Consider the following 24,562-nt stretch of genomic DNA (forward strand, 5'->3'; position numbering starts at 1 on the left):
CCGACCCAGCTGCGCCATAGCCGCCCATGGATGATACAAGTGCAACGAACAGCATGAAGTGAACCTAGACCATGGAAGCAGCAACTGGAACTTGTTGAGAAGAACAAGTCCCATTTTCCACTTGCACTCGGTATCATTGGGTTGTGGCCATCCTCTCTCCATCGTCAACCTCTGTTTGTGTGTTCCAACTAAGCAAACCAAGCAGAAGCTCTTGTGATCATCATACATACGCGCACTCATACTTACGATATACGCCATCCCCATTAGCTTTACGTTCACCCTCAACCTCCACCTCTTTTCGCGACTCCCGTCTGTGGCCCTCGATATCTCTCCGTCTGCCAAATCCGCCCTCGGCCTCTAGTCTCGGAACCCCGCCATTGTGCTGGTCCTGGTCCCGCGAACCCACGTCTCTTGTCTACCTTCGTCTCTTGCTCCGGTGCAATCACTTGCCACATCCGTCTCAGGTCCTAGACTCTGCGCCTTCCTGTCAACTCTCTGGCTCTTCTGCCACCGTCCGCTCAAGCCCAGAAAGAAACGTTGCGTCATGTGGAACGACGAAGACAACAACCCTTACGGGAGCTTTGAGCGCCGTGACTCTTTTGCTTCCTCAACCAATCCTGCTTCTCCGACCGCTCGCGATTGTGAGTTTGACCATCTTGACAGCCCATTCTAAATCTACCATGACCGACCAGTCGGGTGATATATGCCTGGGGGACTTTGCCCATGACAATGGTGACGCTGATACCGATTGGTACTTGATAGATTCCATAGACGCTCGCTTCCCAACTCCCCAAGATGTTCGCTACGATGCTCCTCTGACGCCCTCGGATGCTGGTGACGACGAAGTACCGGGTCCCACTTACCCTAGGGAAGCAAGCGATGCTGCGACCGATGACGAGACCGATGACCAAGCCCACGGCGAGCTTGTACCACGGCGCAAGCCAGGTGGCTACGACAGCAGAATCGAGCAAATGCTATACGAAAACCCCGAGCTGCCCATTTTGATTACCGAGGCGGGCAAAAGTCAAGAAAGCGGCGGAAGATTTATTGTGTATACCATTAAGACTGGAGTAAGGTTCGGCTTCCCTCGACTAGCTGGCATTGTGTTCGCTAACCAGTCCTTTTGTCTAGGACTTGACCGTTCGCCGGCGATATTCCGAGTTTGCGTCACTGAGAGACGCCCTTACGAGACTTCACCCCACGCTGGTCATTCCCCCCATACCAGAGAAGCATACGATGGCCGATTATGCTGCCAATCCCACAAATGCCAAACAAGACCAGCAGATTATCGACCTACGAAAGCGCATGCTTGCTGTTTTCCTAAACCGGTGCAGGCGCATGGAGCAAGTCCGTACCGATGGTGTATGGTGGCGATTCCTGGATCCAAACTCAAGCTGGGTAAGTCACAGGGCCTTTTGATACGGAGCTAATCAGCCAGCTAACGCAGCCAAAGACGGAGGTCCTCCATTCGCATCCCGTGTCCTCCATTCCGAAGCAGATTATGAAGGCGCCTCCCCTGGATCCTGCGAATCCGACTCCTGGACACAGCTTCCTTCCTGTGCCAAGTAGCTCGGCCAAGTTGAAGACATTGCCGACACAAGCTCTCGACAGTGCTGCGGCGGGGTCCCTTGCTCGGTTTCCACCCGACGCCAACTCCCTCAGCGAGCAAGACCTGGACGCCTATTTCATTGCCTTTGAGACCTCCATCAAGGACCTCGAATCGCTACTTACTGGACCGATGGAGAAAGTAAACCGCCGCACGCTGAACCATTTGTCTTCGTTGGCTTCAGACCTTTCAGAACTCGGCGCTCGATACAACGCCTTTGCTTTGTCAGAGACGGCGCCTACCGTTTCAGCGGCTATTGAGAGGGTTGGACAGGCGGCAGACTCGTCATACATTGCCACGGAAGAGCTTTCCACTTCGTTGAGCGCTAGTTTTGCCGAACCCATGCGGGAAAGTGCGCAGTTCGCCGGGGTTGTACGAAATGTGCTGCGCTATCGGATTCTGAAGAGGGTCCAGCAAGAGATGACGACGGATGAGCTCAACAAAAAGAGAGCCCTGTTAGAGTCGCTAGAGAGAAGTGAGGCGGAGGCCAGGAGGATCGATCAATATCTCAGCAGTAGCCAGCAGATCCAGCCCCCTAGAAGGGAACCGCCGGCGCAGCACCGTAGGGACGGGAGTGGCGAGGACACTGCATCTATCGATTCGGACTTTCCTCCTACGCACAGCGATTTCTCTCAGGCACCATCTGCTAAGATCGGGGCGCCAGAGCGGACAGGAGGTAGCCCGAGTCATAAGAAGGCGGCGAGCACCTCGATCACGAACAAGATCTTTGGGCCAATTCGGCACGCAGTTCAAGGAGTGGTGGACGTTGATCCTGAGCGGACCCGGCGTGACACTATTGGAAAGACTAGGGAATCCATCGTGCAACTGGAGCAAGCACAGATTGCATCGGCCAAGGATGTCAAGGACGCGAGCGCGAGCGTTCTTAAGGATCTCAAGAGGTTTCAACGTGAGAAGGAGGATGACCTCAAGCGGTACATGGTAAGATCACGACAATTTACAGTATACCGATCACGACCAATTGCTAACTTGGGTCTTAGCTCGCGTATGCCAAAAGCCAGATTGAGTGGGCAAAGAAGAACCAGGAGACTTGGGAGGAAGCGAAGGCCGAGGTCAACAAGATCAACGAGTCTTAGTCGAACAGAGTTGTCCGTTCTCCGAGTGAGTGGGTTCATATTAAACGTCATGAGGGATGATTTATCATGTGGAAAGTGTACCTACAACTTTCCGGGCGTTGAGGAGATGTCAAAAGGGTTATTTTGTGTCTTGATGACGAATATCAATTTAGACGAGAATAAAATATAATGAGAGTCCATGCATTACGACTGATGGAACAGGACTACCTATTTTCTGATATTTGTCCCTTTATTTTGTGCAACCCAGTCGGACATGTTGGACGAGAGGTTGGACGGGTTACAATGAGCCAGACAGCAGGCAACTACGTAACATGCAACAACGAACCTTGAACGGGCAGGCCCCACACTTCTTTCAAGGAATCTCGGGGGAGATCTGGAGGTGTAGTGTAGTGGAACGTACCTTGCATAGGCCAGATAGTTTACTTTTGGACAAAAGCATGATCGGCATTGGACTGGTGGTTGCTGAGCCTTTGTCCACTAACTGCATAAGGTGGACCTCGAAGGTGATTTCAGACAGACTTGGAATCTGATAATAATACCGTATAGACTCGGGGCATCCGTTTTTAAGTTCCGTGGAAATCAGGCATGATCTGTGAGCATACTGCAACATCCATGGCCGCCAGAAATTGTATGCAAGACGTTAGTTGACTTTGAATATCCACCATCCAGCGCCTTTCCAAAAGATAGATGGGAAAAGGCATGGCATAAGAAGAATCGAAGTTACAGTGCTCCGGGGTAGCAGCAAAACTCCTTTTTTTTTTGTCAAATTATTTTTGCGGGCATAATATATATACAGAATGGGGCATATGTATGTCCGATAATGCCTGATTTTTAGAGAACCTAAAAACGGATGCCCCGAGTCTGGGGCTATACAGTACCACATGTGATGGAATGACGGAGGTGGTTTCCATCGCCTTCACTTGGTCGCGTTCCAGGGGGGTATGTAGCGCATATGGTAGTGTAGGCCTTGGTTCGCAGTATTTAATCAGTAAGTACCTGTAGGTACACTCCCAGTGAGAAACCGTTATTTACAGCCTGATCAACCAACCCAACGAGGCCCGGTCCTTTGCATAGTGCGGGTACACCCACGAACCTCGAGTGGCATCCAGAAAACGGGCTGCACCCTGTTGGCATGGCACTTATAGCGTCGGGTGTCGTCCGGACGGTCCAGGGGATGCGATAAGATAAGCGTCACGCCCAAGAGTTCATGACGACCCGTTCTTGTCGACGAGACTTGGCAATTCGTGGCCTCCAACACCAACTTTGAACTCAACAACTTTTTACAGTCCATTGTTCACCACCCAGCATTTTTTTTCGATCTCTCTCCCCGCGGTACAGCCTGAACGAACCAGTATTGAATCGAACCTACGACATATCACGGCTATTGGATATAGCCGGCCCTACTCCAGACAGCTGTCGCAAATCACCACCACCGTTTACGTCGTGTCCCGTCGTTCGTCCACGATCTGCTCTCTCGCTTGCCGCCCTCACAATGGAACAACCAGGGCCCATTGCCGACATTGCCAAGCCTGGCATCAAAGCGCACCGTGATCTGGCCATTTCACTGCGAGAAGAAGTTGCTCGGATTCTAGGAAGGAGTTCCATTGGCTTTCCCGGAGCACAACCCGTCAGTTTTGCTCGCAAGCACCTGGAGGAACTACGAAGAGAGGAGTAAGCCAAGGCTCGGTTGTTACGGTTGCGCATGTCATGACTTCTGGCTAACCATCCGTAAAGCTACTATGTCTGCGAAAAATCCGACGGCATTCGCTACCTCCTCTACCTGACCGTCGACGAAGAAGGGCAGGAAGTCCAATACCTGATCGACCGCAAAAACGACTACTGGTTCCTCCCTCGCAACAGCATGCACTTCCCCATGCCAAACGACATTCAAGCCTTTCACCGCGGCACCATCATCGATGGCGAGCTGGTGATGGACACAGTGCCCGGCACAAACGGTCGAAAAGAACCGCGCTTCCTCGTCTTCGACTTACTCGCGCTCGACGACAAAGCCGAACTTTTGAACAAACCTCTCGACAAGCGCCTCGGCTACTTCAGCGCCTACATATACGAACCCTACAAAAAGCTGCTTCAACAGTTCCCCCAAGAAATTCCCTTTATGGCCTTCAAGGTGGAGATGAAGCGCATGGAGCTGTCGTACGGCATCGAGACCATGTTCCGCGAAGTGATACCTGCCTTGAAACATGACAGCGACGGCCTCATCTTCACGTGCCGCACCACCCCTTACCACTTCGGCACCGACCCACACATTCTCAAATGGAAAGCGCCGCACGAGAACACGTTGGATTTCCGCATGCGCCTCAATTTCCCCCTTGTCCAAGCCACCGAAGCCGAACTTGACGAAGGGTTTCCCGAACAATATACAGATTACGACTCGGTCCCACAAGCGGAACTATACGTTTTCTGCGGCAACGACGGACCGGGCGGAAGCAAATACGAACTCTTTCCGGACCCGCTTTATATCGCGGAGGACGAGTGGGAGACGCTCAAGGCGCTGGGCGACCCGTTGCAGGATCGCGTGGTGGAGTGCTGTCTGGATGCCGAAAACCGGTGGCGGCTGTTCAGGTTTCGGGATGATAAGAATGAGGCGAACCATACGAGTACCGTCTCGAGCGTCATGGCGAGTATAAGGGATGGCGTGTCGGATCAGGAACTACTGAGCGCGGCGACGGCGATTAAGGAGAGCTGGAAGATACGCGCGCAGAAGAGGAAGGAGCAGCAGCAGCAGCAGCCGAAGCACTAGTTGTGTGCCCAGCGCTGGCGGAGCCGGGCCGTGAGGGTTGAGCGGTGTTCTTTAGGGACCATTTGGAGAGCCAGTGACTTCTTCTTCCCTTCTTGTTTCCTTGTTCTATTTCATCGGTGCTTAGTGGTCTGGCTTGGAAACAGGTGCTGATATCTGCACCGACTATACCTGGGCGTTTGGGGAATGGCGGGCTTTTGTTTTGGGCGGTAGCTCTTAATGCATATCTTTTTTTCCCCTTTCCAATTGTAAAATGGCATAGAGGGTGATTATTACCCGTGCTGGAACCCCGCAGAACTCTCTCTCTGTGTGTGTGAAGAATTGCGAGTGAGACTTGTCGATTCAAGTGATGTGTATCATTTATTTTGTCTTGGTTATGGGTAAGCTTGTTTCAAGTCGTTCTGATGACTTCCCAAAACTATCCAACAGAACAATATTGAACTACCTTGTTGCTTTTGACTAGGTGAAAGACGCTGGAAGAACCTATCGGTCATTGTGCCCTCGAATGACATGTCCTTTACATCGAGTTTATCTACAAAGACCAAGTCACCACCTCAAGTGCGAGTCAAGTAACTTGAAGAGAATTGTATACTGTATAAGCAACAAGACATAACGATAAACCAGCACAAGCATATAACGGTGTTCAATTGTATATCCAAATACTAAATCTAACTCCCATTTCCTTTCCCCTCCCTTCATCATTTACTTGCCAATTGTCAAAAACAACCGATCCCCCACATCTCCCAATCCCGGCTTCAACATACCCCCCTTTGTAAGTTCCTGATCCACACCGGCCAGCCAGATCTCGGTTCCCTCAGGCCACTCCTCGGCTACCTTCTTCACACCTTCGGCGGCACCGAGCACGGAAAGAACAATGACGCGCTTCGCGCCCCATTCGATCAACGTCTGGATGGCGGCCGCGCAGGTGCCGCCGGTGGCGATGATGGGGTCGAGGATGATGGCTAGGTCGGAGGCAGTTTCCTGGGTGGGGGAGACGAGATGATTAGGCAGATTGTTGTAGTACTCGACGGGGGCCAAGGTGATGGGGTCGCGGAAGAGGCCGAGGTGGTGTACTGGGACGGGCTGGGGGAGGATGGTTTGGATTGCTGTTTTATTTTTTGCGGTGTCGTTAGCCAGGTTCTCTTTATGTAGAGCAAAACCAGAGGGGGAGGTTTATAAGTAGATAGGTAGAGGAGGAGAAGAGCAGGAGTCGGTAGCAGGAAAGAGAAAAGGGGAGAGAACAGTAACACAAAACAGAACGAATGGAAGAAATCAAGTAGTAAACCAAGAAAAGACAGAAAGAAAGAAAGATAGCAAGACGTACCCTCCACCATTCCCAATCCACTCCTCAAAATCGGGATCAACGAGATATTCCCTGGCGTTGCCGTAGTAGTCTCATAAGTAAACCCGAGGGGCGTTTCCGCCTGGGGACCGGGGGCCGTGGTCATGGCCTTTGCGAGAGCTTCTGAGCCCAAGAGCAAAGAAATCTCGTGGATCAAGGTCTTGACATCTCGCGCGCTGGTGGTCTTGGAGCGCAGCTGCGATAGCTTGGCGAGGAGGCAGGGATGCGTGGAAACGTGGACGTTGGGTGGTAGAGAAGACATGTTGAGCAGTCTTGTGTTGGTAGTGGCGGTGATGGTGTTGTTCGGTATAATCGACGAGGTACGTGTTGGTATAGTTCTGGTTTGCTATGATAGTGGTGGTCGTTGTGGTGTCGTCGAGATGCTGATGCTACCGATGGTGTGTTTGAACAACAAAAGGTTGAAACGAGGAATACAGAAGAGTAGTAGGATAGGAAGAACACGAAGACGTCTCGGGAATCTAACGGAGGTTACATATCATCTAGTGTATCAGACAGACAACTGACTGACCGCGAGTGGGACGGGGCCGAGCTGAGAGGGCGACTCCGGCGAGTGAGATGGCAAGCTCCCATCGCCGTGTTCCGAAGCTCCCCTCGGGCAGGTTGCACTGATTCCGTCTCTAGCGTACTTCTGTTATCCGCGAATCTGAGCAACTACACAGCTACTCTAACTCACTTGACCTTTCTTCTACTGCGTATGGATACGTAAGACGCCTGTCCCGGCACTCCAAGTGGTCCAGTGTCCATGTCTATGTCTTGAGCCAAGACAGGAACGAACAACACCAGGCATCAGTGAGGTTTGGTACTTGGACGGTGAGCATTGGCAGTCACTCAATGAGGGACCGGAGGGGGGAAGGACAGCAAGGTACCTTACAGGGAAGGTCACTTGTGTCAATGATTGGAGACGTCTCCGCATTCAGGACGATCAAGTGGGGTGCGGGGCCTTTGCTTTGACAGGGAACCGTTCTTTCTCCACCCAGTCTCCATCCCCCCAGCATTCATGACGATAAGATAACAAGAGGGAGGTCAAAGACCCGTACAGTAACCGCTACCAGGCCGTTACTGTTACAATGGCACTGTCACTATCAGATTTAGCAGAGCCGTCATCGGCTTTACGCTGCACAGTACAGAGATAATTACAGAAACCTTGAAACAACAAACATGCACTGCGAATCAGAGCGAGCCCGAACCACCATCCTTTTGGTAATGGAAACATATGCGGCCTATGGTGATGCTTGATCTGTTGTAGTATCTCTGTTTCTTCCCCCACGGACGGCCATATCGATATTGTCAGGATTAGTGATGATGACCGCCCCGAGCGATACCGAGGGATACACTGGAGGGCAAGGAGATTCCCCTGATTCACCCGACCGCAACCATCAGCGCAACCTCATCGACGACCACAATCACAATCAAGGACAAGATGATGGATACAGCCAGGGACATGTAACCGGGACAGGGTTACATCCGCTTCACCAGTCACAAAGCCATTACTCTCGCGCCTCTTCGCGCCGTGCCTCAGCCGCGCCCCTCAACTACGATGTGCCAGACGACTATGCACACCTTGAGGCATCCAATATATCGCCAGTCCAGAATCCAGACGAGGATCCCATCACTCGCCTTGACACTCTAGAGCGGGTCAGGACTCGCGATAGGGACTACCTTCGGGAACAAAGACGGAAACCACTACCACCACAAGAGCCCGAGTCATCAGCAGAAGACTACGAAAGAGAAAAGCAAGCCGGTGTCGTTGCCAAAAGACAAAAAGTCTCGCGCCTCGCCACCGAACTCTACACCATCTCGTACCTCATCTTCTTCTCCCTCCTCGGCACCCTCGCCAGACTGGGCTTACAAGCCCTCACCTCTGCCTACCCACAATCACCCATTATCTTCCCCTCGATATGGCCCAACTTTGCCGGCTGTGTGGTTATGGGCTTCCTGGCTGAGGATCGCATGCTCTTCCGGCCAGACTGGGGCCAACAACCCAACCCCAAGAAAGATGACGATGATGATGAAGAAGCCAACATCGACCCAGCAGCAGCCAAGAAAGCTCACATGGCCCTGAAAAAGACCATCCCGCTCTACGTCGGTCTCGCAACCGGCTTCTGCGGCTCTTTTACTTCCTTCTCCTCCTTTATCCGGGACATCTTTTTGGCGCTTTCCAACGACCTCGCTGCCCATGGTAGTGCTGCCCCCGTCTCCCGAAACGGCGGTTACTCCTTCATGGCCCTACTCGCCGTCATTATAACCACCATCTCCCTCTCCCTCTCTGGCCTTTTTGTGGGTGCCCATCTCGCCATCGCCATCGCCACCCTCTTCACCCGTTTCGATTTGGGACTGCCCTACACATTCGTTGGTCGTATCCTCGACCGTCTCATCGTCCTTTTGGGGTTCGGTTGCTGGCTAGGCGCCGTGTTGCTGAGTATCTGGCCACCCGACCGCCACTCTGCTCAACCAGAAAAAGAGCGCTGGCGCGGCACGGCAACCTTTGCCCTCGTCTTTGCTCCATTGGGCTGTCTCACGCGGTTCTACGCCTCGGCGCATCTCAACGGACGGCTGCCCAGTTTTCCGTTGGGGACTTTTGTGGTGAACATGCTAGGCACGGCGGTCTTGGGCATGGCGTGGGACTTGAACCACGTGCCGAGCTTGGGAGGAGTGGTGGGGTGTCAGGTGCTGCAAGGTGTGGCGGATGGGTTTTGCGGGTGCTTGACGACGGTGTCCACGTGGGTTTCCGAGTTGGCGGCGTTGAGGCGGAGACATGCCTATGTTTATGGGGGTGCGAGTGTGGGCGGGGGGTTGGCGTTGATGGTGGTTGTTATGGGGAGTTTGCGGTGGACGGAGGGGTTTGGTGAAGTGAAGTGTATTTCTTGAGGTGACAGGTGCAATGGTAGGTAATGGATGCATGATAAGGGGTTGGTGGTTGTTAAAAGTTGGGCGTTTGTCACTGGGTGCATATGTAGTTCGTCCATGGCAAGAATTGTTGGATGAGCCAACAGCAATGATCTGCTAAATAATATTTCAATGTTTGGAATATATTACCACCCTTTCAGTACTGCCGTCACGCTAACCATGTTCTATCAAAGATGCCAGCAATTAAAGGTATCAAACACCCGGTGGGAAGATCTTGGATGAGCAAGGCTAACAAACAAAAAAAGATCTAGAGCAAAAATATTCGACAAGCCTCTAAAATGACCAAAGAACACTTTGATCTACATGCTCCCTATCCAGAGAGCCCCTTTATCGAATGGCAATATCAGGATACCAAAACAAGCAAATAATCAATTGGCAAACAAATTCAAACCTTCTTCTCTTTCTCTCATCTCATCACTCCTCGAACACCTCTTTGTCTCTCTCGCTTTTCGAGCCCTTCTCAAGAGCGCTTCCTCTTCTTGGTCACATTCGAGCCTTCTCCTCCTTTACCTCCTCTCTTACCTGTCTCCTGCCTCTTCCTCGCCGGAGAAGGGTCTTCCTCTTCCTGAGGCTGAGGCAGAGGTCGAGGTTGAGCTTCAGATTGAGGTCGGGACTCAACCGGATTCGAGAGGAGATCCTCAATGTCAATGCGGGCCCTCTTCCTGGTCGGAATCGCATTGGCATTGCTGCCAGTCTTACTACTCTCCCCAGCCGTCTGGTTGGCCTTCCTAGCCTCCCTCGCACTCGCACTCGCCCTCCGAAGCACTCTACTGCCATACTCAACGCTATCCTCGTCCGCGTCCGCGACCCCTTCCCGCCCACCATCGACTTCCGTCCCATCCCTATCCATTCCCTGTCCAGCCCTCGACGTTTGAGCATATCCGGGCAGATGGACCGGAGTTGTCGTTTCGACAACCCCATCGGCTATGCCATTGCTCGTGTCTGTGGGCTGGGCTGGGGTGGGTTCGGGGCGGTCAGGGATAGGCCTTGGGGCGGTTGATGCTATCAAGGCGGCGAGGACGGTGGGAGACGGAGGCTCGAGCAAGCTGGCCCCTTTGGCTTTGGCCTTGCCTTTGCCTTTGTTCTTGGGGTGAGGCGCGGCGCTGGGGATGGCAGAGGCAGAGGAAGAGGAAGAGGCTTGGAAGAAAACCCGCGGGTCTCGCGTGGACGTTGGCCTGGGCTTGGGTGCAGGTGCAGGTGCGGGTGCGGGCGCAGGTTTGACGACCTCCTTCCCCTTGCCCTTTCCTTTGCGGCTGGGTCTGGGTAGAAAATCCTCCCCGGTCCCGGCCCCAGTACCGGCCCCGGTCGTCTGTTGCCGCTGGTTTTCCTTGTTCCTCTCGGCAGCGCCAACGACCCGATCACCGCCGCGTGCATCCTGTGGAGGAGTAGAGGCGTCGACCCCGGTCTGGAATGTCCGCTGGAGTCGAGACATTTTGAGAGAGCCAGGAAGTTCGACTCGCTCCTCGTTGCCCTCTACCTCCTCCTCACCTCCGTGTCCACCTCCACGTGCACTGCTACGTCCGCGGCTACTACCTCTCCCCTGCTCTCCCAGAATAGGCGAAGATGGTCCACCTTGCTTCTCGTTCCCCTGCTCATGCGATGCAGAGAGTAACCTCTTCAACCCAAGATCCCCAGGCCCCGACCCACCATCGCCACAGTCACCGTCATCGCCATCACCATGATCATCACAAATCTCTTCCTCCTCGTCCTTCTCCTTCTCCTCTTCCACAGTCCTATCCTCATCAACAACCTGATCAGTCAGAGGACGGTTAGAGTTAGAATTGACCGTGATGCTATCCAGTATCTCCTCCTCCTTCTCTCTGATCTCACCGGAGGCAAGAGGGTGGCGGAGGCGGGTAGAACGGGAGCTTGGGGAGAGGATGCCCTCGTGTTCCAGAATCGTTGCGGTGAATCGGTCGAAGATGTCAGGGTCGGCGGCGGTAGCTGGGGGTATGGGATCAACAACCTGGTTTTGGGTTTGGGCATCGGCTTGGGCTTGGACTTGTGATGACCCTGCTTGAGGCCTAGCCTTTTGCTTGGGGTAAGGTTGAGGTTGAGGTTGAGGTTGTGGTTGTGGTTGTGGTCGGGGTTGGGGAGGGATTTCAGGGTCTTTTTGCCCTTGTTGAGGTTGTTGAGGTTTTTGCCCTTGTTGTGTGGAAGCTGGCGAGGCAGCTACCGGAGACTTCCCATTTTTTGAGCGAGTTGATCGCCTGGGCTGGGGTTGCCCACGTTGTTCCGGAAGGGGTTCTGTCCGTTGTCTATTAGGCGGGCTGCTTCTCGTGGCAAACCTGCCGTTGGTGTATGTTGTTGCCGGCCGGTCGGCATTCGCAGCAGGGGTATCGGACCTAGCCCTTGTAGCCATGGCCCCCCTGGCGTTCGCGGCGGTTCGGTTTCGAGTGGAACGGGAGGTGCTGCCGTTGATGTTGAGGTTGTTGTTGGAGTTGTTGCGCTCAGGGGAAAGGGGTGGGCCGCTCGCTGTGACGGCAAGATCATGGTTTTGATCCAGCTCATTGTCGAGCTGGTCATCAATATGGTCATGTGTGTCCTCGTCGTTGTGCCGGGACACATCATGGGTAGAGGGTTGCCCTTGGGGCTGCCCTTGGAGGACTTGGTCTGACTGGTTGTCAGAACTACTGTTGATTTTGGGCTGGGGGGTGGTGGTAGCAATTCGTGCTTTCTTCGTTGCTGTGGAGGAAGCGGGGGCAGTCGCTTTTCTTTTGCGCGACACAGAGGGGGCATAGTAGGGAAGTTGCTTCAACTCGTCATCAGTTGATGTTTGGGCAAGAGCGGCACGTTCGGCACGGGTTCGCGGCCTTTTGCTGGGCTGAGCAGGAGCAGCATTTGTGTCCTTCCGTTTCCGCTTGTTCCTAGATGCCTTTGCTGTAGCCGACTTAGAAGAACTGCCAGGCCTGACTACAGAGCCTTGCTCAGCTGGAGCCTCTGCTGTCTTCTTTTCAGGTCGGGTACGCTCTTCTTCACGCTGCCTCAACGCCGCTTGCCGGTTGGCCGCCTCAGGGCCGAGTGCGTCAACATCTACATGGACAGCGTTGTGTCCGGGATCGAGGAATAGGGGGAGGTCTTCAACCTTATCTCCTGAAGCAGCTCGCTGATTTTTGCGGCTGATGGAAACATGGAGAGTCCTCTCAGAAGATGCAGCACCGCTTGGTGAGGTCAAGGATGCCTCGACCACAAGTCTTCCAGCCAAGTGAGAGCCAAGGTGCCACAGGTCGTAGCAATCCCCGATTGGGATGAGAACATTGGTGTTAGGGTTCAAATCGCTGTTGTCTGTCGCGTTTCTGGCTGAACCAGCACTTGTTCCAGCTTCGCCGACGTTGCCATTCTTGTTTTTGTCTGTCGCAGCCTCCTGAGTATAGTTGGGGTTGCAGACAAGCTTCATCTCCGTGCCCGTATATCTGTTATACACGCTCGCCGTATGCTTGTTATCATGTCCGACCAAGAGATATGCGACATCCTCCCATTCAGCATCGTGTACAGGCCCAACCTTCTGCTGAAGAGCAATCACTGCGCCCTGCTCGAAAAACTGGGCCACCGTCAGCTTCTTCACATGGGCCAATGCTGCGCCGTGACAGTTGCACGATGAAAGCCAAGTGACGTCGATCTCGGTCGTATACTTGATTCGTTCTTCCGGGATATCGCAGTCGGCAAAGACTGCTTCCCTTGCTTTGTTGCTCTGGAGAGTTCCTCCGGCTACCACCACGCCGATTTTCTTGTCTCCGCTATAACCCTTCAACTTCCTGAGCTGCTCTTTGGCCATTGCGAATGGTCTCTCAAGCGCCGTGTCGAAGCAGTGCTCAATTTCCTCGTGTGGTAGACTGACAGTGGTGAGGGTAGCATGTTCATCGAAGCAAACAAGGGGGAGAAGACTACCCGCCGTAATTTGATCCAGAAAGCCAATTTTCTTGGTGTTGAAATCACCAAGTAGTTTGAACTTCTTCCTTTCATCGGTATCTGCCACTTCAGTCTCCGCAAGCTTTTCGCTAATCAACTGGCCAACTTGGTGAGACCACATCTCGCTTCCACCGGCACAGCCGCCAGAGTCCAGCTCCAGAAAGGTCATACTAGAGTTGCCAGAGCCTCCAGTGCTCTTGGTTCTCTTCAGTTCCATGGTGGCAAAAGACGTGGAGTGGCCTCCAAAGTCGAGGAAGAGGACAACATCCCAGTCTTCGAGCTCCCTTTCCTCGTGAAGAATGATATATCGCGCTAACGCATCAGCCTCACCACAGAAGTGGACGTCCTTCTTAATCTTCTGGCCCTCTTCGTTGCGATAGGCGAAAGTCTCCGTGATAATAGACTCGTAAACATTTTCGAAACGTGCGTCCCACTGGCTGGGAACGGTCAGGATGATTTCGTCGAAAAACATATGTTTTCTCTTGGTGTAATCGTCCACGCGCTCTTTCAGGCGTCCAAACAGTATGGCTAAGATGGTTCGGCAGTCTTCACGGAGCTGTGTATCCTCTTTAAGGGCCATCAGGTCTGCTGAGAGAGGATAATCGGCCATGACGGACTCATCAACGTTGGCGAGGATGTACATCAGGTACTTGGAGGATACATGGCCAGGCTCGGAGGCGGCGTCGGCCCCGATCCTGGCAAAGGGATCGTTGGGGTCGAGGGGGCAGCAAGAGACAGGAAAGTCACCCCTACACGTGACAGCTGCGCCTGCGTCTTTATTGGCTTGTACATCTCTGTTTTGAACTGGATGGAAAGTGTAAGGCGCTTCGCACTCGACAAAAGCGGCACGGAGCGCGGTGCTGCCAAGGTCAATGGCGAGAATACTACGAGGTGATGAGTTAGCGAGATGTCAGGTAGGTCAGGACATCCCATGATGAAAGAGAGGGGTTAAAGGGAAAGAAGCGCGTGGCTGCCGGTGTTTGGAGAAGTGGATGATTGTGGTTTGGATGCTAGACATCAATACCACGTCGCCAAGGGACGGTTGTCTGCCACGGATGTGAAAGGAAACACGTGTTGAGTATGGCTTACCATTTCTTGAGGGCGGTCTTGTCCATGGTGGCGGATTTATTGGACGCAGTCTGATCCATGGTGTCGTTGAGAGAACGGTGATGTGCTGTGTTGGTGCGTTACGTGAGAGTTGTAGTAGCAGATAGTTGCTTTGAGCTTCTCTTCGTGAAGAGAACTAGATGCCGAAGACGATAGAAGTGCAAAATGGGTTGATCCAAGTCTGGTAAGATAGAAAGCGATTGTTGCGAGTGAGTTGCTGGTAATGGTTGGGGAAAGCTTTTAAAAGGCCGAGGGGGAAATCTGTGAGAGGTACGAACTTATTGACGATTTTCCAGAATAAGAAAACACCAAAAAGGGGGCGGGGTGGTTGGTTTCAGTGAAGGTGTTGGTATTGTGCGGACCAAGGGACAGTTGATTGAATAAGGTTTACAATAGGTTAAGCTTGGCAGCAAGGAGGGTCTGCGCAAAGAGGTAGAGTGGAAGGTACCTCGCGTGGGGCGGTAAGTAAAGGTTAAAATACTGGGCCGGTGGTATGATGTTGAAAATGAAGTGAGAGATGACTTGGGAGGTTTGTTTACATGTAGACCGAAAACACTGTCGCCTGGCCCCCGGCCTGGTTCTTGCTGGCCAGGACACCATGGGCGCCAGCTGAATCTCGGTCTTGACTAGTGACAGTTAGGATCTGAATACGATCTGGAGTGATGAATCAGGACTATCTGGACGTGATCCCCAACACGGGGAATCTTTCAATACATAAAACAATATTGTGGTATAGGATTTCGGCCATGGCATCACACTGTGACATCTTCCTTCGGACCCACAGCAGCTTTCAGTAGAGCTGCCGGTATCAGTATCACCCACAAAGTCAACTTCTCTACCGCCGAGGCACATCTAATATTCATATGCCCTTAGTATTTCAGGAAATTGGTGCAAGAAGTGGCAGCAGTGGAGGATTCCTCGTGAACCGGTTTCCCCCAAAGCAATTACGTGCCCACCCTCTTTTTCTTTATATCACCAACAAAAACAACCCTCAACGAACTTCAATTTTGGTCTCTCCTCTTCTCTTTGACATGCCAATTCCGTCTATGTCTGGTATCTTTGAAAGTTTCGCGTAAAATATTTTCAAAATTCCGAGTGTCTGTCCGATGTCAAAACGTAATCAGATGCCAAGCTTTGGCCCCCGTGACCCAAGACTGGTAGTGGCCTTTCCAGGGATTGACTTGGGGGAAACTGGGCATGGAGAATTCAGAAATGCCAGTGAAGATGTTCTTCGGAAGAATTTCATGTAGCAGTTGATAATGGGTTACGTGTGGAATTTCGAATGTGTTCCAAGAACTCGTCACTCGTCTTGGGAACACTATCCCAACCAGCAAGAACACTGGAACTTGTACACACCCACTCTTGACCGACCATTATGCGCATTCAGCTTGAAATTGAGTCTTGTCTGCGATTCCAAAGCCTCACCAGCCCAAAGACACTCGGTAATAGTGTCGATATACTTCGGCCATTTACCTTGTAGCTATCTCGGAAGGGTTCTTGGTCGTATCTTACTCAATCTCGAGATTCGTTTCTGAGCCACTCTTCCAAAATCCGTTGTTGAGCATTGCTCCCTCCAACAGTCCATATACAGCAGTCCATCAAAAGTTCAGATGGATGTTGTCAGCTATAAATTCCACTTCTCCTTCCACAAGCAGATTCACAAGGGATGGGACCTCCACAAAAATTAATGCAGAAACTATTCACCGTACCACGGTTAGAAAAGCACAACTACAACGCGAGAAAGAACTCAACATACCAAGACAAGCGGGAGTTAAGCATAGATGGTCATGAGAGCAGGGACGTTGGATTTTGACCAAATGACAGATTAACAGCCCCAAGGGCCTAAGAAAAGGGATATGACAACAGCAACTCCTCTGTCCTCAAGAGGAGGTGGGTCGGAAGGAGAAGGGATAGACCACCAAATAGCGCAAGAATAAACAGAAAGGAGTACCTTTGTTCAACATGGACGGTTAATGTCCACGTTTAGCAAAGTGAAGTCAAAACGTCTCCTGAACAGAAGGCATAAGCAGACACCAAAGCGGTCCCAAAGCAACCTTCAAGATGGTCGCCTTGAGCGTGGTGACTTGCAAAGGGTAAACAAACAAGGTTGGTTTCCATGGTAAACTATCACCCTGTATCAACCAAACCTGTTAGCAGACACCCCATTGTGCCAAATAAAGCTTAGAAACGTAGTAACATGGCCATAAGTCATCCATTACCCCGTCAACCCCAAGATGACATCAAAAGAACCTCAGATACCACCTACACAGCAGACAGTAGATGTCGAGTTCACCCAGCCACATACTCTTCCTCATCAACCACCGTCGCCTCCTTCCACGAGTCCTCCACCCATTCCCCCTTGACGATCCTCGGCATCGGACTTCCCATCTCTCTTAAGCTGATTTTATACCTTATTTCCGCCGCCATTTCTCTCCCTTCCTTCTTTGAACTCTCCCCAGAAGGAGCAGTCACGACAACGACATGCGTCGCCGTCTCCAGCTCGTCAACTACCTTCCCGTTCCCAAATCGTATATAGTTCTTCAATCTTGAGGCTTTACTTTCTGCTGCCCCGTCTCCGTTGCCAGCACTGGGTAAAGCAAAGAAAACCCGACACCTCCGGAACATGAACGACCGTAGCTCATCCAACGAAGTCCCCTGCTCTTCCAAGTGATCTAGGAAATGATCCATGTCAAATCCGTCGCCTCTTCCTCTTCCTCTGCCAGGATCCGAATCCCAGTCGGAATCGGACACATAATCATCAGACTCCATACCCTCCATGATCGCCTTCAACTCATTTATGTCTGCCAAGTCCCCGGCGTAGCTATCGCCGTATCTATCCACTGCTTGTTCCGCTTCTTCTGACGTCTCTTCGCTGCCGGAGTGGAAGAGGTGGGTGGGTTCGAAGAGGAGGAGATAACCCTTCTTGTTTTCCTTTTGTTTCGTGAAAAGAATCGGCTGCACAAGACAATCAAAGATCCATTTAGGCCGGACGATGTCCATCTCCGGGTTGGCCTTTCTCAGACTAGCCACTTTGATCACGTTCTTGTCTGCTATGGGGATGATAATCTTCCCCTGACCGGAGTGGTCCACAACCTGCTGGTGAATACGACCACCGTGATCTTTGATTAGTTTCTCCAAAGCCGGTTTAGCCATTTTGTTTGGTTTCAGAGAATCCGAAAGGACGCAAAAGTCCAAGCCTTCAAACAACCGTTCGCTCGCTTCTCTTGTCTCTCTCGGGGCGATGACGGGTGTAGCAGCAGAAGAAGACGAAGGATCAGACATCCCCGCAATAACTAGGTCCTTCCTCGCTCGCTTGGTCGCCGGTTTCCGCTTGCGGTTCTCCATCTCCATCTTCTTCCGTTCCTGTTCCTGGTCCTTGATTTTGGATCTTAAAACTTCAAACTCGTCCATGTCCAGCGCCGAATCCCACGCGCGATCCAGCCGCAGTTTGCGGAAGCGTGGAAATCGCAGCGTCCAGCCCATGGCGAACTGGTCCGATTGTGTGATGCTGGCGGCCTTGACCGAGATGACGACCGAGTCGCTGGGTCGGATCCACACGTCCGGCTTCTCGTACTGTAACTTTTCCCCGCCGCCGAGCTCGATGTATTCCGTTGGTGGACTGGAAGGGTCCCAGTCCTGCCATTTGCCTTCGGTGTGGTGCCGGATTTCGGCGTAGTCCTCCGCTTTGAAACCGCCGCCTACTTTGACGAAGGAGAGGCACTTCTCGGCGCTGGCGTTGCCGCTTTTGATGAAGTTCTGGGATACGCGCACACCGCAGAGGAAGGAGGAGAGCGTGCCGCCGCGCCGGCCGGAGCCAAAGTACCCGCCCACCACGACGCAGTCGAGCGATTCGCCAAAGTCGGACATGTACTCCGGTTTAACCTTGATCCAGTCATTGTTACGGCTGTTGAGTGAATAGCGAGAGCGTGGGTTCTTGAGGACAAGACCCTCCGATGCTTCGGCCACGACTCGTCGCAAGAGTGGCTCAATAGCGTCTGGGGAGGTGGCTCGCTCGAAGGGAAGAATTTCCAAGCGGCGGTGGACACCGACGACGGCACGCTCGAGAGCTCTCCGCCGGTCGTTGAGGGTGTATTCGGTGAGTGGTTTGTCGTTGAGCAGCAAAATATCAAAGACACGGTAGAGCGGGCGAGGACCAGCCTTAGAAGGGTTCTTCTGTTGTTCCAACGCGGCCGTCTTGAGCGTTCCAAAGGGCACCATCTTGTCGATATCGATATCCCAGGTAATCATCTCTCCGTCGAGAATCAAATTCCGCACGCCGTCGTCAAAGGCCTTGTGCAGATGCCGTGTCAGAGCGGACTGCTCATCTTCCAAGCTCTCACCATAGAGATAAGTATAATCCTTCGCCTTTCTCGACCAAAAGGCAAACCGAAATCCTCCGGGCACAGTATCATCCTCTATCATATGCATCTGCATCCTCTCGCCATCCAACTTCTCCTCGATCCAGAACTCCGGGTTCTCCTCCGTCACCCCCAAATTCTTCACCAACTTCTCCCACGTCGTTGTCATCTGAAACTGCGCCAGCTGCGGCTGAAAGCACTGCATCAGCTTAATCCCCGTCTCCTGCTGTTCCAGCCGAAACTCTGGATCAAACAGCTCCCAACACACCCTCCGCAAGCTCGACGAAACGCTAAACAGCGCCTCGGCATCCGGATGCCACAGGTTCAGAAACGTCCTTTCCGTGGCGCCCACCCTCATATCCTTCAATATGATCCTCACCAACCACATCATCTCCTCCGCATTCATCTGCCGATAAAACTCCTCAAAGATCGGTAACTGCTCGGCCTCCCCGCTTGCCGCCGCCAAGCGATCCAACAGGACATTAACATCCGCAATCGTCAATTCCCCCGGCTGAGCACGCATCGCGCGCTTGCTGACCACTTCAAAACAGCGCCCCGCAAAGTCCCCTACAGACCGGCTTACCCCACTCTGGCTCCCCGGAAGCTTCCAGTGCATGAGGTTATACCCATCCTCCGAGTTCCGATCAATCTTCATGACTTTGACCAGCAGCTTGCCGATGGTGTTCTCCTTCAACCCATACACGCCGCGGTCGCGGTCCTTGTCGGAGAGGATGAGGCGCATGGCCGGGTAAAAATCGTTGCCAACTTCGGACCGCCAGCGCGACATGAAGCGCTCGATGATGTGCCGGCGCTGTTCATGGTAGGAGACCTTGGAGAAGTGGCCGCCTCGTCCTGGTTTGGGGCCGCGCACCGTACCCCCAGAGGTTGAGGGTTTGCAGTCAATGAGAGGGTTGAAGAGGGTCCGAAAGAGGTCAGAGAATGGGAAGGTTTTGGAGTGGTTTCGTGGTCTGTTAGGGAAGCTGTATTCTTGGATGAGTGACCTGGACATATCTTGGGATTTGCTTGGGGATATGAACTCACTGCTCATCGAGTTCTTCTAGGCTTAGAGTACCTGCCCCGTACTGATGTTGGTCCTCTTCCAATGCCTCCTCATCTGGTGATCTGGATCGCCTGTTGGTATTCATGGTGAAGGCGTCACTATGTAATGACCTCTCACACTCGCTACCTATATGGCTGTATTTTCAAGGCGATTCAAGACATGTCCGGGTGTATCGAATCATCCAACATGAATTGATGAGCACTGAAAACAATTCAAATGCCCGAAAAAATGCGGCAGAAAAGAAAAGTCCTGAAATTCAATGAACCGGAACAGTCTCGAAGGGCACAGCTGAATCCAGTATGTCGGTTCTTTTTCTCATCCAGTTCATTGTTCAGGACGCGGTTGTTGCCTGGAGCAGAGCTCACTATATGACGTGCTGCGGGTTACAGGGGCGGCCAGGCTACAGCATCGCCCTTACCTAACACTTGGCACTATGATAAACCCTCACATAACCCTAACCCAACTGTTGACTTTCTTGCACTAACACTTACACGAGTACAAGGACCGACCATCACAAAGAACACCAGGAGGTTTTTGCATGACAAGTGGAATTAATCGACTATCTTTCTTTTCTTGAAGTTTCGTAGGGAGTGAGGGGTTAATAAACCGGTACCAAAGTTTTACAAAGGAAAAATTAGGTGCTCAGTAAAGCCAATCGAACCGTGCTACGCAGTCTCTGGGTATCCCTTCGTTTTCCCTCCGCCCTGGGTACTTTTTTGACTTGCTTCCTCCGACAATTAAATTGCAATGGGTATAAACCATGTACCTTTCAGAATTCCTCCTATCCATATTCAGCGGCATTCAATCATTAGTTTTGCAAAGCCAGCTTTCCAGGTTCATTCCAAGGAAACGTCATCTCGTCATGTCTTCAAACACCAACAGTAGCGCGGCCGTTAGGGGCGCTGCCGACATTCTTCGTTCCAAAACCGCTTACAGCAGGGTCGCCAGGAAGGTAGTTGGCACCGGGAAGGTTCAGGCCATCGTTGCCAATGTTCAAGCTACCATTGCCGACGTTCATGCCAGGACCGCCGTGGAGCGCGTGGCCGTTGCCAGTGCCGTGGGCTGCACCATTAGTGCCAGTGCCAGTGGTAGAGTGCGGCTTGCGGACAACACGTGGGGCGGGGGGAATGTCGTGGCTCTTTCCAGCAGAACCAATCGAGAACACGGGGCTCTCCCACTTGTCGCCTTTGCGAGCGAGCTCCTTGTACTCCGTGGCCTTGGAGCTGATTCCGCCAGGAAGGCTGATGTGGGGGAAGATGCTGTCCTCCTTAGTAACAGCATAGTTGATCTTCTTGTCAGCAACAGTGCCCTCGGCCTTCTGCTTGCCCTGGAGGACCTTCTTCTGTGCCGCTGTGACATAGCGTTTGTAGATGTTGGGAGTCTTCTCGGGATCTTCGCGAGCCTCGTCAAGAGCCCTATCAGCCTCCTGCTTGACCTCGTACAGGATGCTGTCAAGTCTGGTAGCCTGATCACGGATGGCCTTTTCGAGAGCCTTCTGGAGACCGGGGCGGAGAACCTTGAGCATTATGGGCTTGAAGAGGTTGAAAAGCAACTTGTGGTTGGACTTGATCAACTTGATACGGAAGTGCTTGACATCAACATCCACCTTGTCAATCTTAAAGAAGTTCTGCCTATCCTTAGCATCGGCCGAAGACATCTTCATGCGGAAGGTGAAGCCGTCACCCTCCAGCAAAATGTTGGCAATACCAGTGTCGCTGAGCGATGGGAAGCCCTGCTTCCGCTTGATGTAGTAGCTCACGTCGCGCAGATCCATTTGGATACCGGCAACTTTGACGTCAACGGACATATTCTTCTTGTTGGCGATCTTCTTGCGACCAAAGCGCAGGTAGTTTTCACTAGCAACTTCGAGGACATTGGGCATGAAGTTGTCGCTCTCAAGGACAAGGTTCTCAATCACGGCGTCGATCTGGTGATCGGAGTACTCGATACGGGGAACCGGAATGTAAGCGATATTCTCGAACATGGCGGGGATGACCACGTCTGTCAGATCCTTGACGAGATGGGGCTTGAAGGTAGGCTTGCCATTCTCATCGTTGCCAAGATCAGTGAACAACTTGTTCAGGGAAGCCGCAAAGCTCTTGTTTTGGGGATCATGGTCGAACTGATCGGCCAAGAACTTGAGTTCATCGATAACGCGATCGGTGTGGGCACGATATTTGTTGCGGAGAAGGTAGTTGCCTTGGTCGTAAAGGCGGTTCCACTCCTCGTTGGAAGCATCATCGAGGATGTAACCCTCCTCCTGGAGGCAGCGGCGAATGAAGCTGTTCATGGCCTTGAACCAGTTCTTCAACTCGGGATCTTTGTCGGCATCCTCATAGATGGTCTTGATGGAAGCCCACAGATCATCAGTGGAAGTGCCATTGGCGAAGCGCTCAATAAGGGTCTTGAGATCACCCTCGGCCTGGGCCAAAGCGTTACGCGTATCCTTCACAGTACTAGTGCCTCCCTGAGCAAGTCTGTTGGCGTGGCTACCGTACTCCTCGGCGATGTTGAGCAAAGTGGTGATCGCACGGTGGTAATCGGGGTGCTGCTGGATTTCAACGATCATTTTCTTCATAATATGTTAGCAATTTGTCAGTTGGAATCAACACTTCTCGTCACAAGCATACCTTCAAGCGCCAGATTGTCTGTTCGCGACGCTCTTGGGGAACCTTCTTGTTGAAGTATTCCCTCATACGGGCCTTGTACTCCTCCTTCTTCTTCTTGGCCTTCTCCTTGGTCTCATCATCAAGGTTCTGGTCAAGCTTGCGCTGAGCCGTGTTGGCAGCAGAAGAGAGACCCTTCTCAGCGTCAATACCGGAAGAGGCGCCAGTGCGGCCATCATGAGCAGCGGTGTTGGCCAAATCTCTGGGGTCGGCCGATCCATCAGGGTGAGCAGCAGAGGTGGCCTCGCCCAAGACATGCTTGGCGTCCTCCTTGGGGTTTCCCTTGTAAATGTTGCCGAACTTGCTCTTCACCTGATCGCGGGAAAAATCAGGCTTCTCGTGCCAAGTATTATCAGGAGCGGGCGCATCAAGCTGCTGAAGATCCTCCTGGGAAGGCCTCACGCGAGCGGCGGCAGTGGTAGCAGCATCGCCAGCGATATCACGGAGCAAGACAGTGGCATCCTTGACTGGTGTTTGTTAGCATTTTTATCGGGTAAATCTCTACAACCAAGCTGGAAAATTCAACTTACGCAGTTTGCGGAACTGGCCGTTGGTGATAATGAGAGTGCCCAAAGTGCGCAATCCCTCGAGAGCCTGGTTGCCATGCTGCTGGGCCTGTTCCTTATCCACAGGGGCACCAGGGAGGCTGACAGCCTTGGGGTTGAACTGCTGTGTCTGCCAAATGAAATCCTGGAGGAGGTTTCCCTCATTCTTGGAGAGCAGAAGATTCTTGGCCTCTTTCACAACCTCCCTGAAATCGGCAACGAGCTGCTGTCCCTCTGGAGAGAGCTTCTTGGATGGGTTTGCGAGCGCCTTGGACTGGAGGAAGCTGTTCAACGCAACATCGATTTGGTCGTTCTACAAGAAAACAGTCAGCATGGCCTATACCTCAACTGCGACTGCGTTGAAGGTGGGTGTACCGAAGGAACTTTCCCGTACTGGAAAGCGCTGGCGATTCCGTAGAACTGAAGTTTACGGTTGACATCGGCCTCCTTCTGCTTGGAATCAACCGGTCGGTTGACGTTTGCTTTTCCGTTGACGGTTGCCATCTTGACTGGTTAAAGAACTGGAATCAAAGGGCACGCAAAGGTATTAGGGTGTCTGTGGGTACGTTTGCTGGGTATCACAGGAAAACTGAAAAAAAAAAGAAAAAAAACTGAAAAATGGAAAACCGTGAGGCGAGACGGGTAGGATGCTGGCTGTTCGGATATCGTTCCTTAACTTGGAAAAGCAAACGACGATTAGACGCGGACGAGTGCGGGGGGGTATCGGGTATTGGGTATCGGGTATCGTAATGTTTTAGTTTTGGTACTGGTATTAATGGACAAAAGGTCCAAGTCGAGGTTGATGTAGGGGAAGGGTTGAAATGTGAGACGGGGCAGGTGGTGGGTATAAGTCGGTTTATAGCAGGAAGGGACCAAAAGCTGTGCGTTTCCGGGAGGGCAGCCTGCTTGATGCTTGACGCCAGGTTCTGTTTCGCGAGTGACGTGGGAGCAACCTTCGGCACGGAGGGATGGCATGCGTCATAGGGAAGGCACGCAAGACATCGGGGTTGGACAGCCTTTGAGGAAGCAGAAAGCCCAGACCTGTTTCCGGGGGGTAGGTAAAGCAAGAGAATTGGAAAAGCAGGGGGGGTCTACATGTGAGAAGGCAGGGATGCAGAAGGGAAATCCAAAAAAAAAAAAAAAAAAAAAAAAAAAAAAAAAAAGAAAAAAAGAAAGAAAAGGAAAAGGA

The 24,562-nt window shown here is 52.4% G+C and overlaps 7 protein-coding genes across 7 annotated transcripts; 3 read left to right on the forward strand and 4 right to left on the reverse strand.

The window, feature by feature from the left end:
* Positions 1–544: 544 nt before the first annotated feature.
* NEUTE1DRAFT_81439 (sorting nexin-41) lies at positions 545–2,886 on the forward strand (the record flags this gene model as incomplete). Its single annotated transcript, XM_009852467.1, has 5 exons — positions 545–641; positions 763–1,070; positions 1,132–1,398; positions 1,454–2,545; positions 2,605–2,886. The coding sequence occupies 5 exons, from the start codon at positions 545–547 to the stop codon at positions 2,698–2,700; spliced, it is 1,860 nt and encodes a 619-aa protein (XP_009850769.1).
* Positions 2,887–4,015: 1,129 nt separating this feature from the next.
* NEUTE1DRAFT_81441 (uncharacterized protein) lies at positions 4,016–5,700 on the forward strand (the record flags this gene model as incomplete). Its single annotated transcript, XM_009852468.1, has 2 exons — positions 4,016–4,371; positions 4,435–5,700. The coding sequence occupies 2 exons, from the start codon at positions 4,193–4,195 to the stop codon at positions 5,459–5,461; spliced, it is 1,206 nt and encodes a 401-aa protein (XP_009850770.1).
* A 382-nt stretch (positions 5,701–6,082) lies between these two features.
* Positions 6,083–7,276, reverse strand: NEUTE1DRAFT_146224 (uncharacterized protein; the record flags this gene model as incomplete). The annotated part of the gene is made up of 2 exons (XM_009852469.1): positions 6,083–6,564; positions 6,783–7,276. 2 exons carry the CDS (start codon positions 7,060–7,062, stop codon positions 6,161–6,163), a joined length of 684 nt encoding a protein of 227 aa, XP_009850771.1.
* An 847-nt stretch (positions 7,277–8,123) lies between these two features.
* Positions 8,124–9,858, forward strand: NEUTE1DRAFT_81447 (uncharacterized protein; the record flags this gene model as incomplete). Its single annotated transcript, XM_009852470.1, has 1 exon — positions 8,124–9,858. One exon carries the CDS (start codon positions 8,124–8,126, stop codon positions 9,687–9,689), a length of 1,566 nt encoding a protein of 521 aa, XP_009850772.1.
* Positions 9,859–10,188: 330 nt separating this feature from the next.
* Positions 10,189–14,785, reverse strand: NEUTE1DRAFT_109881 (uncharacterized protein; the record flags this gene model as incomplete). The annotated part of the gene is made up of 2 exons (XM_009852471.1): positions 10,189–14,521; positions 14,727–14,785. 2 exons carry the CDS (start codon positions 14,783–14,785, stop codon positions 10,189–10,191), a joined length of 4,392 nt encoding a protein of 1,463 aa, XP_009850773.1.
* A 2,248-nt stretch (positions 14,786–17,033) lies between these two features.
* Positions 17,034–20,247, reverse strand: NEUTE1DRAFT_81451 (DNA ligase 4; the record flags this gene model as incomplete). The annotated part of the gene is made up of 2 exons (XM_009852472.1): positions 17,034–20,070; positions 20,144–20,247. 2 exons carry the CDS (start codon positions 20,245–20,247, stop codon positions 17,034–17,036), a joined length of 3,141 nt encoding a protein of 1,046 aa, XP_009850774.1.
* Positions 20,248–20,695: 448 nt separating this feature from the next.
* NEUTE1DRAFT_62773 (uncharacterized protein) lies at positions 20,696–23,877 on the reverse strand (the record flags this gene model as incomplete). The annotated part of the gene is made up of 4 exons (XM_009852473.1): positions 20,696–22,734; positions 22,793–23,295; positions 23,359–23,686; positions 23,749–23,877. The coding sequence occupies 4 exons, from the start codon at positions 23,875–23,877 to the stop codon at positions 21,031–21,033; spliced, it is 2,664 nt and encodes an 887-aa protein (XP_009850775.1).
* Positions 23,878–24,562: the final 685 nt, after the last annotated feature.

This window comes from Neurospora tetrasperma (assembly GCF_000213175.1).
Source record: "Neurospora tetrasperma FGSC 2508 unplaced genomic scaffold NEUTE1scaffold_3, whole genome shotgun sequence".
NCBI classification, from domain to species: Eukaryota; Fungi; Ascomycota; class Sordariomycetes; order Sordariales; family Sordariaceae; genus Neurospora; species Neurospora tetrasperma.